A 16,621-nucleotide genomic window follows, 5' to 3' on the forward strand; every position below is an offset into this window, starting at 1 on the left:
CTGATTCTAGGGGTCTCTCTCTCTCTCTCTCTCTCTCTCTCTCTCTCTCTCTCTCTCTCTCTCTCTCTCTCTCTCTCTCTCTCTCTCTCTCTCTCTCTCTCTCTCTCTCTCTGTCTCTCTCTCTCTCTCACTCTCTCACTCTCTCTCACCACAGGCAGGTAGGTGGTCTTTGTCTTCTACCGACTCCTCTCCGGCCTTGCTCCACCTGCTGTGTCTGTGCTCTGCCCCCAAATATTCCCGCAGGACGCACAAGATCTGCCAGCAACCCTCTTCTGGTGAAACTGTCAAAATCAAGACTCTCTGCTCACTTTCACTCTTTCATTCCTCTTTTCTCCCGCTTCTGGAACAATCTCCCACTCTCTCTTCAATCCATCTCCTCCCTTCAGGTCTTTAAAACAGATGTTCACCACCATCTCTTATCTTCCTCCATCCAAAACCTTGGTCTTTTCTACCCCCATTAAAACACCCCAAATCTGCCTCTTTAAATCCCCAACTTCTTTCCTGAAATTCCTTGTAGTGTTAATTTGCTTCATACCATGTACCCCTCCCTCCTCCCCCAGCCCTCCCCCTTCCACAGATCTACCGACGTCCCTCTTCTCTACTGTTGTTGTGCTTGTGTGCTTTCCTCTCCCTCCCCCTCTTGTCTCCCGCTGCCTTCATTGCATGTTTTATGTGTCTGTGCATGTTTTCATGTTCAATGTGTTAGCTCTTACATGAGCCTCGATTCTGTGTACCAAATGTTTTTTAAATGAAAGGTGAATGTTCGAGTTTGAGATTAGGAAGCCTGCAAGGATGCAATGTCTTCTCCATGGGCCATGGTGCAGAAAAGGAAGTAATTCTGGTGGGAATTGTGTTTCCTTTCATTGAGGAAGTTTTAATTTTGAGATAAGAAACAACGTGTGAAAATTTCCAAACAGGCTTCCTGGTTTGGCAAAGGAAAGATTTCAGTTTTTGGGAACTTTCACTGTTGATGTGGATTTGCACCATTTTAGACAGAAAAACCCAGGAGGCAGAATTTGTTTAATGCATTCATTGGCAAACAAGATCGGACAAGTGATTTATTAAAACTTTTTCAGGTCTGTACTATGACACTTACCTTTTCCGGGTGATTCTGATTGTGTAATTGCTGCGATACCTGTTGTGTAATCAAAAAGGGGCTGGCAGGATAGCCTACAGGTAGCGAACTCACCTTCGAGTTGTCTAACTTGGGATCAAATATCAATCCAACTGAAAACTGTCATCCTGGTGTTTCACGTGCAGGAAGAGTCATACATGTATGTACCGTCCGTCGAAAGGACGTTAAGCTGGAGGACTCGCCTGCCAGCAATGATTGTTGGTGGACGTTAAAGATCCCATGGTGTCTGATCTGGTCAGCCAGTTCGTGAAAGGCTTCGCTGGAAAACTTTCCCTGCCTCCCCACATACCCCACAAGTAGGTGGCAATAATTGGGGGAAAATGTAGTGGTGGTGGTGTTAGTAGTGGTAGTAGTAGGAGAAGTAAGAATATTTGTTCTAGTTGTTATGTTTGTGTTGGTGCTGGTGTAATCAGAAATGTGCATCACCAAATAGTGGGGCGGCTTAGCCCAAATATTCAAAAGAATTGTGCATTTTGTGAAACAAGCACCAAATTTGGCACAAATGTACATTAATATGTTGCGAACATTTTCAGATATTGGGCCACTTGAAATTCCGTAATTTTTTTTTTCAAATTTTTTCAAATTTCGTAATTTCAAATTTTTCGGGTGACACCGTCACAATTTCGGTCTTCGAGGCCGGCCGATAGGCAAAGTGTGACCGGAAGGGACGAGGTTCTCCTGACCACGTGGCCCTCGATCTGGGAAGCGAGAGGCGTTCCATTAGTGGACGCGCCCCTCACGCCCGACTTTTGGGCGGCCCCGGCAGGCCGTTTGTTTTGACGTTCCGTGACAGGCCCCGCACCCCCACCTCCGGGCCGACCGGAAGCTTGTGCTGAGTACATCATACCTGAACAACTCAGTGAGGCAGAACACAGCAGTGCACACCAGGGTGACCCCTTCAGTGCATAAACCAATTAACCTGTCCACTGCAGGGCATATAGAAATGAAGTTATTTTCTGCATATAATAATAATATAAGTTCAGTTCTATATAACAATTTCTGTTATCACCACTACCACTACAACTACCACTACTACAAGCTTTGTCTGGAATTTTGTGGACTAACAGACATACAGACAAGCTGGGATCAAAACATTACCTCCTTCCACCATTGAGTGTAGAGGTAAACATCATGGAAATTATATCATGCCCTAGATTTAATTCATGCTTACCCGTGTATTTGCTTCACTGGTTCACAAGGTCTTTTGCATACATGTAATTCAGACTCTCGTCTTCATTGCTGACCACACAATGTTCGCAACACATTAATGTACATTTGTGCCAAATTTGGTGCTTGTATCACAAAATGCACAATTCTTTTGAATATTTGGGCTAAGCCGCCCCACTATATCGGCCGGCCTCGAAGACCGAAATTGTGACGGTGTCACCCGAAAAATTTGAAATTACGAAATTTGAAAAAATTTGAAAAAAAAAATTACGGAATTTCAAGTGGCCCAATATCTGAAAATGTTCGCAACATATTAATGTACATTTGTGCCAAATTTGGTGCTTGTATCACAAAATGCACAACAGGTTTGCTATGCTGCTACACTAAAAGCCATTATGCCATAAGTCTATCTGTCTGTCTGTGAGCAGCATATCTCCAAAAGTTATAGACGGATTCGGATGAAACTTGGTGGACAGTTTGGGTGTGTGACGAGGATGAATCGATTCGATTTTGGTGAAGATCTGGATAAAATTATTTTTCTGTCATTTTTCAGCCAAATGGATGCACGGTGATTCTTCACGATTGAGTGATAGGCCACAAACGATACATGGCACAATATCTCAAAAAGTTTTGGACGGATTATGACAAAACTTGGTGGATGGGTAGGTGACCAGAGCAAGCCGATTAGATTTTTGATTCAAGTCTTGATCCAAATCTCGCCTATCATTGGAAAACAAAACGTAAACCGTTGAGCTTGGTGGAGGGATGCGCTGTACCGAGTGTTGTTCTATCTAGTTCATTCAGAGTTTGGAATAATTTTGGATTCCTGAAAGTATCACTGATTATCCAGAAGTACAATGCAGCATTTAATAAACTAGCAACGGTACCCGCCCTACGGGCGGGGCTTCAATTGGGAGGCCCAAATGAAAAGGTGAAATATCAGAAATTGAAGGCTTTTTTATTTTAAACGATTCATATAAACATCCGTTGAATCATATCACACGCAAATCATCAAAATCTAAACAGTATCTTACTATAATTCACCAAATGTCCCACAGTGATCGATACACTATGATCGTGATGATCGTGAATCGTGATCGATAATCGTGTTCACCATCGCTATGTCGTATGTACTCCCGATACGTGTTTCCTTCAGTTGAAATGGGTTAGAATTCTCTCAAGCAGGGATTCAACCCGTGTCCTTATAAAAGGTCTTTGTCCGAGGTCACCGAGTTCGATCAGTGCAGCGATCGGTGCAGCCGTTTGTGCGGCACCCTGGAAAACAACATCGTCACAATGAAAACATCGTCACAATGAATGTTATGCGAACGCAAATGTTATGCGGGAGTCCAAACCTGAGAATGCTGGAGACCAAAGCTGAAATTGGGAAAACTAAATAGCCTATTTTACTCCTGGAGATCCCAGGATTACCCACCCAAAATATCTTTGCGATCGGTTCAGCAGTTTTTACGGTACCTTCGAACGGACAGACGGACGGACATTTGGTGAATTATAGTAAGATAATCTAAAGTAATTGTTATTCCTGGATTTAATCTTGAGTCATTGTTCTCATCATCAATGTACAATATCATTCTCTTGACAGAAGACTAATGTAGCTGAAGCAATCACTTGAGAAGGGTTATTTAATGGGTGGTTTGCCGTTTCCTTCCCAACTGTCAGTCATGGGAGGAATTTGTAATTTGATGGGGGTGCCGGTGTTAACTCGCCTACTCTTCACGAAATACACTGTGCGACCCTTAATGACGATTGACCAGTGCAGAGCACACATTGTTGAATTGCCTTGAATGCGAAACACCAAGCTGAGCGTTTATAGCTGGGTCGGAGTCAAACCCAGGCAAGACGACCCAAAGGTGAGTATAAATACCTCTGGGCCATCCTGCCAGCGTAGACTTATACATTTTTTAGGACATCTCATCTTGATTATCGAAGACATTAACTCATAGAATTGGTTGTGATGTCTGGATATATCGTCCGGTTGTCCGTAAGTCTGTCCCTTGACGTTTTTGCAATTTTTGCTGCTCCTCCCTTATCAATCAGCTGATTGTTCTGAAACTTGACCAATGAACACAAGATAGTAGCCCGCACAATCGCTCAGGCTTCGAATTTTCGATTTTGGATCATGCGGGCTCCAATGGGGGGAGGGGGCTACCCCACAAAGGCTCCCTAAATGATCATGGGGGGTGGGGGGGACTACCCCCCAAAATTTGGATCGCTACTTCTCCTTATTTACCAACCGATTGCTCCGAAACCTGATACAGTTCTTATACTCGATGGCCTGCGCAATGATCCAGGCTTCGATTTTTCGATTTCGGACCAAGGCGGGATTGGGGGTGAGAGGGTGTTAAGGGGGGGTGGGGGTCGGTTGGTTATGACCTGAAACTTCGGGTCCCCACTTGTTCCTTATTTATGAACTGATTGCTCTGAAACCCAATTGAGCTCTTCCACTCGATGGTCCACAGGATCGCTCAGTCTTATATATATTTTTTTGGACCAGGGGGACTCTCAGGGGATCAGGGGATCCCCCCAATCAGTAGAGGTCTGAACTACAACCACAAGAGATGACCGTCAGCCCTCTTGGGTCTATTTGATTTAATATTTTGGCATCCCAAGATGACGAATATGCAGTGAGTGTGGGGGATGTTTTTGCTTGTTTGTTTATTAATTTTTTAAAGAGTGATTTAGCGCTGATGGTAGAACCTTGTACATTCATCATTTGCAAGTTTTAACATTTATTCCAGGTACAGGGAAGAGCTTCAACATAAATGACACACAGGACAAAGGCATCAGTAAACATCAGTGTACTTTAACATGGATTGCAAAGTCATTTGTCGAGAATGATGTCAATTATATACTATTCTTGCAAATACACATGGGATTTGAACCTGGGTTCCCAATATCATGATCAATTTGTTCCATTGGGAATACTACACTGGCCAACCCAAACATTATTAGATAATGGGGGATGGGATCATTTTGAGGTGACTGTCGACCTTTGTGTTTGGATTGATAAGCTTTAATTTTGCTGTCGATCAGTTTATCAGGCTTGTGGACTTCACGTTCTGATCTACCAAAGACACTTTACCAACTTTCTCTTGGACAAAGGCTCTGGTGGGGGACGGTGGAGTGTGGGAGGGTATACGATGGGCCTAGGAAGGAGGCTTGCTGTCGTATCGACTGTTGCTCTTGCACATCCTTGATTGTACATTTACTTGATTGTACTCTTCACTGTCATCATTGTTGGCTCTGGAGTCATGTGATGTGATGACCGAGGGCATCGCGTTGCACTAATTCCCGGTTGTTATTCCCCTATGATCAGTGTATACACTTGTACCTTTCTTTTCAATTCATTAATCAACACATTTGCAAAGACTCCACGTGCACGAATACATGTCTTATTATTGTGAAGGTAACAGCATTTTTATGTTGATCGTAATTTTTATTGTCACACAGAAGGTCGTGAGTTTTGAAGAGCATGTGGAGCGTATGAATCCTCTTGAAGAACGGTGGCTGCGACGTGGCTATGAAGACTATCGGCACACGGCGCCTTGTAGGCAGGAACTCGAAACCGACGATGGAGGCTCCTACGGTGACTTTGAGAAGACGCAGGACCACAGCTCAGGACCTGCGCACGGCACGGTAGTCAAAAAGCACGAGTATACGTACCCTTACGCAACACGGCAAGAAGACAAGGACGACCTGAGTGGACGGTCAAGACACCATTCACCGAGTCCTGAGGATTCGGTACCCCTGCCTCGTACGCGCTGTGTTTACTGCGGGGAGCTTTTCGACCCAGTGCGACCAGGCCGCCGCAGGCGCTGCTCAGACGCACCTGACCCTGTGTATCGGTGCATCGAGCGTGCGAGCTGCATTTTGTGCGCAGAAACTGTCCTGTACCATTGCATGTCAGATCCCGAGGGCGAGTATACGGACCCTTGCTCGTGTGACGGTGGCGAGGCGGGCGACGGGCGAGCCTGCCAGCGTTGGTTTGTGCTGGCCGCACTTTCCCTCATAGCACCCTGTATGTGTTGCTACCTCCCACTACGCGCCTGCTATAGCTGTGGGGTACGTTGTGGATGCTGTGGTGGCTTACACAAGGCCATGTGAAAGGGTACCAAGAAAAGGTGAACTGGGGCTTTTTAACCCTCCTCTGACTCTTGCACATCGTTCCTAGGCAAGTGGAACATTGTATTATCTTTGTTATCTCTTGTATTTGTTTGCTTTCAGTTATTTTCTTGCATCTGTTTTACAATTTGTTCATGTCTTCATCCAGTAACATATAGTAATGTTATTTCATAGCGTATGCACAGTGGAGCTCTGACAAAACGACCTCCTCCAAGTCGGGATACATTTGTTGTTTAAATACTTTGATTACAGTGTTGGAAAGTTCTCAAGCTCAACCACAGTACTACCTGACAAGGTTACGAACATGCTAATTGCAAGTATCGAGGGTCACAGTGTGTTTTTACATCTAACACAACTGCCTTTTCTGTATCAGCTCATTTAATTTGCAATTTGCTCAATTCAAACTGAAACAAAAGTTAAACAATGTGACATTAGTAATATGGTCGGAATACGATGACGTAAAACTAATGGAGGGTTACCCCAAAAGGAATGGCTCTTTTGACATAATCACGTGGTTTCGGATAAAACCGAAGTCTGTGTGTTTGTTTGCACATTCTGCTACTTCCTTGTTATTGCCATTAAATTTCGATAGGTGGCAGCACCGAGACGGTTCAAAATGGCCGTGAGGCTCGCATTTAGACGCTCACCATTTAGCCCTTTCAACGATTGCCTTTTACACCGCAGAACGACATTTGAGGACGAGGACACCTTTCACTACTGTTTTTGTAACACTAATAAATCATTCCATCAAGTTATGTACCCTCACTTCTCCCTGGCACAGATGCAGAGAGAAAGAATGGAACTTTGCAAAAGGAATGACATCGTATTCCTATTGCATATACTCATCTGTACAAGTTTTTTGAAATGAAAATCAAAGCTGTTTAGCAAAAAAAATGCATCGAGAGTTGGGGTGCAAGCATCACGATCGCGGTTGTGGTGTCGGCATCACGTTTATATTTCCTCGGGAAAGTGGGTACCTTCCGAACGGAATTCCCAGGTGATATGTGGAAAAGAAAACACTTAATACCTGCTAAACCCGAGCTCGTTTAGATGCCTCATCCTCTGGCACTTGCTTTACGTTCATCCGATAACTTGTACGTATTTTGATCGGTAAGCCGGCGTAACGTGGAATTGCAGGTACGGACCTAACGTGTACATGCGCCATAATATGCATTGTATTTATTTTGTATTTCCATTTATTTATTTTGCTTATTTGTGTATTTATTATGCGATTTACGTTTTGATTTTGCATTATTTGACGATGTACTGTATATTGGTTTGTTTTTGTTTGTTTTTTTGATGTAGGTACTGATCGGATGAAAACTGTCATGGTTCGTGTCTTGTCCAACATCGAGGATTTACTTTTTCTTTCGATTTTTTAATTGTATTGATCTTTCCACAAGTAACACTTGCACCGATGAGTATAAACGATGGGAATATGATGTCATATTTTTGGACACTCGTCGTGATGGAAAGGTAGCCGTCTAATTGTGGGTATCGTTAAAAGTAGTTCCACTACATTGTTGCCCTTGAGTTGTCTTCTTTTGAACCTTGAGGTTTGCGAATTGTAAATGTTTCCATCTCAAGAAAGCACTGAATATGACACCTGCCCACCCAACCCGTACCCATCTCCCACCATCATTGGTACCACACCTTCACGCTGATGCAAAGTTCAACTCGGCACTTTAGAAATGCCATCGTTTCCCCGATTCCTCCCGAGTAATCTTTGCAGGTGAACACCACGGCAGTTATTCTTCATTTCCACCTTGGCTACCTCCTCGGGCATCGTGCACGTGCTTGCCAAACTGTGGAAATATTTTTTGGAAAAGCCCATTTTGTACGTCCTCACTTGCTTTGAAAGCAGAGCTCAACGTGGTTAAGAAATCGGTATTTTTGAACAGTATAAAGAATCTGTTGAAGACGCTAGGTAGGTGCGGGAAGGCGTCTTCTCGAGGCAGCTAACGTCCAGGATCACCTTTTCAAACCTGTTAAAACGAGGCACACGTTCTGCTTCCTTAATGTAAATAAAGAATGCACTGATTTTGTTCAAATTGCTCATGAATTTGCAAAAACATCATTTTAGACGCAAATTTAATCAACAAATGCTTTAGTTTTGAGCTCGTGGTTGTCGGCCCATGCGTTTTGAGTTTTTGTTTTTAATTGTCTGACTCATTGTCTATTTTGTCTTTTTTTGTAATCTTTCCATAGTTTATGTAGCATTTGTGGCTACATACCATGGTTTTCCTTCTGGTGCTGCTAATACATTCTGCATTCATTCTTTATGAACTTTGACCTTAGAAGTGCTACGCATTTTGTGTAACTTTTCTACATCCACGATGTTATATTTTCGGATTATTTTTTTTAAGGTCAGGTGTTATTTCTTGCCGTTCTTGCGAGTCTTCTTGTGAAATCCAATCGAGCAAGTCTGTACAAGTGCTGGGAGCAAATAGGGTAATTTCATCCTTTTTATATTTTTCCACCTTGACTTGGGCAGCTACAGGTGATGAAGTGATTCAAAGTGTCCGGACCATCCCCTGCCGTCCTGCTTCAGGATGCCCCCGGTGCTTGGGCGGGGGTTTCGTGGGCAAATGGGACCAATTGTAACCACGTCCAAAACGTCCATGTAATTGCCGTGGATCGAGTGCATGCCGGAGCGTTCTGAAATTATCGTTTCGCCGGCAGGGTATTCCCTCAATTATTGCTTAGTTACACCGGTTAATGAAATATGGCATTATTACCTCCGCCACCAAAGTCCGGAGGTTATGTTTTCACCCCTGTCTGTCTGTCTGTCTGTCTGTCCGTTTGTGAAGAAAATATCTCAGAAAGTTATGGACGGATTCGGACGAAATTTGGCAGAGATGTAGCGTATGTCACAAGGACGAAATGATTAGATTTTGGTGAATATCCGGATTCGGATTTGGCTACTAGAATTTTTAAAAATTAATTCTTCACCATTGGGAGATCGGGCCAAAAACGATACATAGCAGGATATCTCAAAAAGTTGTGCATGGATTTGGACGAAATTTGGTGGAGAGGTTGGGTGTCTGACAAAGACGATTCGATTCAATATTGGTGAAGATTCGGATCCAGCTAGTATAATTTTAAAAAGTGATTCTTCACCATTGATTGATATGGCCAACCAGGCGGAGGTATGCTCTTTACCGAGTGCCGTTCTAGTTTTGGAGTTTGGTTTTTGTTTTTCTACCAAAAGCCTATACCGTCTCGCTATTAAGATTATGTTTCGATCATCTGGTATTGTACTAAAACCAAAACTGTGGTGGAAAACAAATGAGTTTTCTCGTGTCGACGCATTGCCTCCTTAAAATATATATAAATAGAGGGATATTTTAAGATAATGTTTTGTCATGTGTTCTAGCTAATCAATAAAGCACGACGAAATTGGTTCAATAGCAACTGATCATTTCCAAATGTTCTCCTTTTCGATCTGTTTTGTAATCTCGGCATTTTTTGTGACTCCTGTTTCTAGTATGGACTCGAGATGTTTTGCCATTCAGTAATTGCAACAGCTGAACGTTCTGGCTAATGTCTCGTCTTGATAAAGTTATAAATTGCTAATTGTAACGTCGGTCTTGATTTGACTGATGAACACGTGTTATTCTGGTACTATATGAGGGTTCTCTGTTTGATGCTAACCCCATGGATCGGCCTTGCGATCGATTGACTCAAACACATGATTTGTCGTCGTCGTTTTACTTTTTTGCATCTTGGAACTTTTACGTTTACATATGTGCTGGAGGAAAGAGTCCATCTATATATTGGTATGAAAAGGGGATGCAATTGTGAAAGGGCGTAACAATTTGTCAAGTTTCGTGCACAATATGTGGATAACCCCAACAGTTGATGATCCATGTTGAAAGCCTTTGGGGGCACCATCTGTGGATCTTGGCATCTGGAATTACAGTTATTGGTGAAATTGTCGACATTTCTGCTTTTACCTGTCATTCGGTAAAACAAGTGCAACAACCTTCGACGCTATTTAACCGATCAATTTTCAGAAAGGATCAATCTCGCGGCCATATTTTACAAACTATGCCAATTCCTTTGCATATTTCTTCTAAATGTCAAATGTAACTTCTTTCAACCTCTAACAATCGCACTCTAAACCCGGTTTAATGCTCTGAGCATTACTGGCTCATTCTTTTTATTCTTCATTGTTGAGTCTTTCTCACCCTTTCTGATGTCAGGTACATTAAAAAAAAAAAAAATACTCATCGCATATTTATATATTGGATTTTTTGAACTGCAGATGTTTTGTACACGAGCCGTGACACGTGTCTTTTATCCATGATTTTGTCCCGCCGTACTGAGGAGGTAATTAAACAAGATGCAGTTTGCATCTCCGAGTATAATATTATCACGCCATTCCAGCATTTTTGGTCGGTATTCTTGAGCGTTTATTTTCAAAGTCCGCTGACATTTTGATCATGTAATCGTCACATGACGAGCGATGCACGTTTGTATAATTCAAGGTATATTTTTGTATCGAGTTCAAGTCGTTTCTTTTCATTGCTCGTAAGAAATGGTGACCAACATCCGCGGTGGAAATCTGGGAGTGGACAACCCTAAAACGAATTTTGTGCATGATCAAAAGTACAAGCACAATAAGTATTTGAGTAATAGTACGTGACATATATGTAGCTTTTGTACAATGCATCCCATTTTTGTCTCGTGTCCATAACGGTTGTACATACGATCGTTGAACCTGTGTCTGTCCATGCAAGCTGCTTTTGGATACAGATGTGTCCACACATTAGCTTTATGGTGCTGTATGCAAATCCGTATTAAGGAATACAATATCCTTTTGCCATGGATCAAGCAAATTCTCCATTTTCTATTTTAATTGTAAATTTGTTTATTTCGTATGATCTGTGATTGTAAAACTGTTTCTTTGTATAAAACGTGTAAAGGTACATGTAGCGTAGTTGTGCAAACATTAAACGCTTATTTACTATCCGAATGTGGGTTGTTTTGTTTTATTTATTTTCTATTCTCTTCAGTAATATCGACGAGAAACATGGACATAGATCTGCTGCGGGATGGAGGAAGTTAGAAGACACCGATGGTACAACATTTATTTGAATTACAAGAACATCGGGAGACGATGGAAAATTTAACATTCTAATTCTGATGTACGGATACCATACTCTGTTACAGAGCGTCGGTGCTGGCGAGGCAGTTTGTTGCTTTGGTTTATGCTGGGTGGTTTGCAATTGCCTTCCCATGAATCACCCTGCCTGTTATGCTTCTTCTTCATTCATATGCAGCACAAGGCTGTGGGGCAGCATCATGAGCTGAGGGTGTGGCTGTGCTAACTTCCTTTCCTCTTCCCCTCTCTTCCATGACTTCCCTATACTCCCTTTACACTCTCTTCAATCCCTTTACCCTTTACACTCTCTTCTACACTCTCTTCAATCCCACTCCTCCCTCCAGGTCTTTAAAAGAGGTGTTCACCACCATCTCTTATGAGGCAGTGTTCTGGGCCCTGTGCTTTTTCTGGTCTTCATCAATGATCTCCACCTCAATGGTCTTCATCAATGATCTTCCCCCATCCAAAACCTTGATCTTTTCTACCACCGTTAACTCACCCCAGCTCCACTTTTTTGAAATACCAACTTCTTTCCTGGAAGTCCTAGCAGTGTCCATGTGTTTTATACCTCTCCCAACCCCCGCCCCTTCCCATGCTTCCTCTCCCCCCACCCCCCTTCCCATGCCTCCTCCTCCCCCAGCCTTCTCCCTCCCACAGATCTCCTGATGTCCCTGTTCTCTTCTGTTGTACTTGTGTGCTTCCCTCTCTCTCCCCATCTTGTCTCCTGCTCCCTTTATCATATGTTTTATGTCAGTTTTTTTTTTTATGTCAGCTCTTACACGAGCCTCGATCTTTTATACAACAACAACAACAAAAAAAAAAAAGAGACTCATATCGAGCTTCATTCTACTCTCTCATATCGAGCTTTCCTTCCGACCGCTCTATCTCCGTAATCGTTGCTGGTTCAATATCCCCCTCCTTCCCTATCAACAGCGTTGTCCCGCATGGTTTGTCTCGCCTCTAACACTCTAACCTTCTTTTTTATCAATCACCTTCTTTCTTCTACAAATAACCAAATACACTCGTATTCTGATGACTCGACGTTACATTCCTCCATGTTTTCCCATCTGCCCCATCTTCCCTCACTCGATCTACATGTCGTTTCATCATAGCCACCTCTTTAAATTCGGATTTGGACAACATTTCCGAGTGGGGCAATTCCCAGGTTAAATTCAATGCTTCTAAAACTCGATTCCTTCCAATCTCTCTAAAACTCCTCTCAACTCTCCAATCTACTTTGAAACTTCACAATTATGTTCCCCATGTCTGCATGCTAAAACTCCCTTTTGGAATTTGCGATAGCTCACATGGAATGGCAGCGGTAAATATTTGAACGAAAATATTTTTATAATTATATCTCTTGAACCGCTTCATTGATCGACGTGAAACTTTATAATATAGTAGAAGTCTTGAATTGGAACAAGTGTGCAACAATTTCAAGATCATTGGATGTACAGTCTGGATGCCAGCAGTTGTTATTATGTGAAGAAGAAGAAACTCTGCATGAGCTTTTCATGCCGTGTAACTGACTGGCAATGCGATTTTTCAGGTTTATTTTCTTTCAAAATCACTAAATTCAGCTTTCGAATCTGCTAGTCACTAAGGTAGTTGAATACTCGACCACCTGCAAACCCGGCGAAAATCGGATAAAATTTGGTCGAGTTACCTCAGATCGAGAGTGGAGAATTAATTAATTATCACACTGTACACGACATGCAGGTAGCACACGGAGCGACCTCATGGGCTCATTTCAACCTCAAATTAAATTCTGATTTCAGATTTGGCAGTCGCTGGGGTATACTTACACTCGACGAACACAGATTTGGCAAAATTCCGACTATTTTTGACGAAAAGATGCCACTATAGCATTTTATATAGAGGACCCCCAAGTGAGTGTGTGTGTGTGTGTGTGTGTGTGTGTATGGGTATATGTGTGTGTGGGGATATGTGTGTGTGTGTGTGGGGATATGTGTGTGTGTGGGGATGTGTGTGTATGGGAATGTGTGTGTGTGTGTGTGTGTGTGTGTGTATGTATGGGGATGTGTGTGTATGGGGATGTGTGTGTGTGTGTGTGTGTGTATGGGGATGTGTGTGTGTGTGTGTGTGTGTGTGTGTGTGTGTGTGTGGATGTGTGTGTGTATGGGGATATGTGTGTGTGTGTATGGGGATGTGTGTGTGTGTATGGGGATGTGTGTGCGTGTGTGTGTGTATGGGGATGTTTGTATATGGGGATGTGTGTGTATGGGGATGTGTGTGTGTGTATGGGGATGTGTGTGTGTATGGGGATGTGTATGTGTGTGTGTGTGTATGGGGATGTGTATGTGTGTGTGTGGGGGGGGGGGGAGGGATGTGTGTGTATGGGGATGTGTGTGTGTGTGTGTGTGTGTGTGTGGGGATGTGTGTGTTTGTGTGTGTGCGTGTATGGGGATGTTTGTGTATGGGGATGTGTGTGTATGGGGATGTGTGTGTGTGTATGGGGATGTGTGTGTGTATGGGGATGTGTATGTGTGTGTGTGTGTATGGGGATGTTTGTGTGTATGGGGATGTGTATGTGTGTGTGTGTGTGTGTATGGGGATGTGTGTGTGTATGGGGATGTGTATGTGTGTGTGTGTGGGGGGGATGTGTGTGTGTGTGTGTATGGGGATATGTGTGTGTGTGTGTGTGTGTGTATGGGGATGTGTGTGTGTGTGTGTGTGTGTGTGTGTGTGTGTATGGGGATGTGTGTGTGCGTGTATGGGGATGTGTGTGTGTGTGTGTGTATGGGGATGTGTGTGTATGGGGATGTGTGTGTGCACGTGAGAAAAAAGTAATAATGTGAAAGTGGAGTTGTATGAAATTGGGGAGGCGGAGGAAACCGGTCATCACTGCCAGCAGTTATAAAGTGGCAGTTCTAGATTTATTTGAAGGTTAGGTGAAAGCAGATTTGAGTCAAAAGAGAAAGGTTGAAAGAAGATTGTGAAGGAGTATGGTGAATACTTCACGAACAGAATGGGGATGGAATGGTGAAATCGTGGGATGGGAGGGGCAAGACAACAAGTGCTTGTTGTCGGGTGGGGGGGGGGGGGGGGGGAGGGAGAAGGAATTTATATGTTTTATTTATTTGTATTTAAGACATTAAGCATAGGGTATAAAGTTGTGAGGAGGTGTGCGGTGAAAATAAAAAGAACTGAAGGTAGTATCGAGAAAGGACGATCGTGGACCCCGAACGACTAATGAGGGAGCTGGTTCGACATCAAAAAACATGGTATGAACAATCCGACGAACACTCACAAATTGGCACGAATTTTAAAACAAAACCGAACTGGAAGCTCACAGTGACATAAACAGCAAAATTAGCAGTATAAAATCGACAAAAGCTGTTGGAAGAACTTAGCTTTGAAGATACCAGAGGAGTCTAAAAATGGCACGGACAGAATTGAATCCAAAGTAATCCGACATGTCAACTCTCCCAATCTGACCTCACAACTCGACCCGCTTGAATTTCGCTGCAAAGTTTCCTCTCTTTCTCTTTTCTGCAGATATGATTTCAGTTTCTGCTCCCAATAACTTGCTGCGTGTGTATCTCTGCCATTAGTAAGACCACGGAACTCGACAAGCCACAGCATCACATCGCATGATTATTGTGTGGCCATTGGAAACTCAAGGGTGGAACGTTATGATGTTTGTTTCTTCCCCTCCACTGCCAAACTCTGGAACCCTTTACCTTCCCATGTCTTTCCAAAAACGTACGACCTTCCCCTTTTCAAAAAGCAGATTTTTTACTTCCTCAAAAACTCAGGCTAACAACATTCTCTCTTTCTTCACTTTTCGTCATGAAAGTACCACGTACCACCTCTCCCTTATATGAGCATGAAACGTCTTCTACCACCTCCCACCATTTGAATAGGCGTGTGACTGTGGAGCGTGGTTTGAAAGTTTTTACCCAACAATCATCGTTTTTCTTTCTGGGTCCTTTTTCCACTCTTTGACCTGGTTTCGGAAGGAGAAAAGGCGATTTCTTTTATTTCTCGATTGATCTTCAGACAGAGCAAAATCTGTTTCGAAAGTGAGATATGTGCTCTTCATCTTGGTAGTCAATAAAATTCTTACAACTTAATCTTTAGGACATACTTAACAACATTTTGTCTGTTCACTCTTGTAAAAGTGCCATTCCTGAGAGTAAATTAGCCTCAAAGATTTGATTTGAACAACATGATTTGGGATGGGTTGGGTTTTCCCCCATGCACGATCAGAAATTTGCTCCCAGATCAATTCGCCCCATTCATTTTACAATGACATTGCGCCCCAAACACGATAGACCGAAAAGACAAAATAAATCCAATGTGTCCCAAATAAGGTGCAAATGTAATTTTATGGTGGGAAATATCAACAAGTTTTGCTGAATTAAAACCACAATAAAATCTTTAAACTGAAGTCTGCTGTTCACATCTCTTCCATGATGGATACAATTGTGTTTAATATTATAAATCTGTTTGATAAAGGGTCTGTTGAGTGAAAACTGCCTGAAATATTGGCCATCCCTGTTTTAGTATCGGATACACGGCCCCAAACATGCATACAAGTCCAAAGTTTAAAATAAACATTGGGGCAAAACCCCTGGCGCTCACTTGGTAGATTAAACAGTATACTGCACTGACTAAAGGTATTTTAAACCAATTTCAATGGTTGCTAGAAGACAGTGCAGCATGTGGAATCATATTAACATAATCATAAGACTTTAAACAAACAAAGAAGAAAATACCTATTTTGGGGGGCAACCCCCCCTTAGACCCCAAAGGGGTAGATTTTTTTTCCATGCCGTGAACAAACTTTGGTACATCACGGGTGGTGAAGGTTGTGGTCAAGTTTCATCGAAATAGTTTGTGTAGTTTCTGAGAAGAAAGCAAATACCTATTTTGTGGGGTCAAACCAGGACCCTTCATAGACCCCTTTAGACTTCGATTTTCTTAGTGCCGTGAACAAACTTTGGTACATCATGGAGGATGAAGGTTGTGCTCAAGTTTCATCGAAATAGTGTGTAGTTTCAGAGGAAAAAGCAAATTCCTATTTTGGGGGGTCAAACCTGGAT

The 16,621-nt window shown here is 42.7% G+C and overlaps 1 protein-coding gene across 4 annotated transcripts in view; it reads left to right on the forward strand.

Moving 5' to 3' along the window:
• SPRED2 (sprouty related EVH1 domain containing 2) overlaps positions 1-11,423 on the forward strand; it is a 162,143-nt gene extending 150,720 nt beyond the window's left edge. For 3 of the 4 annotated variants that reach the window (XM_068132070.2, XM_068132068.2, XM_068132071.2), the window contains one exon: positions 5,774-11,423. In XM_068132070.2, the coding sequence (XP_067988171.1) occupies positions 5,774-6,427 (654 nt within the window). In that variant the 3' untranslated portion in view covers positions 6,428-11,423. The remainder of the gene's footprint in view (positions 1-5,773) is intronic. The other variant, XM_068132069.2, reaches the window with a different exon arrangement.
• The last annotated feature ends 5,198 nt before the right edge of the window (positions 11,424-16,621 follow it).

Source organism: Myxine glutinosa, chromosome 12, assembly GCF_964187855.1.
Source record: "Myxine glutinosa chromosome 12, kmMyxGlut1.1, whole genome shotgun sequence".
Classification (NCBI taxonomy): Eukaryota; Metazoa; Chordata; class Myxini; order Myxiniformes; family Myxinidae; genus Myxine; species Myxine glutinosa.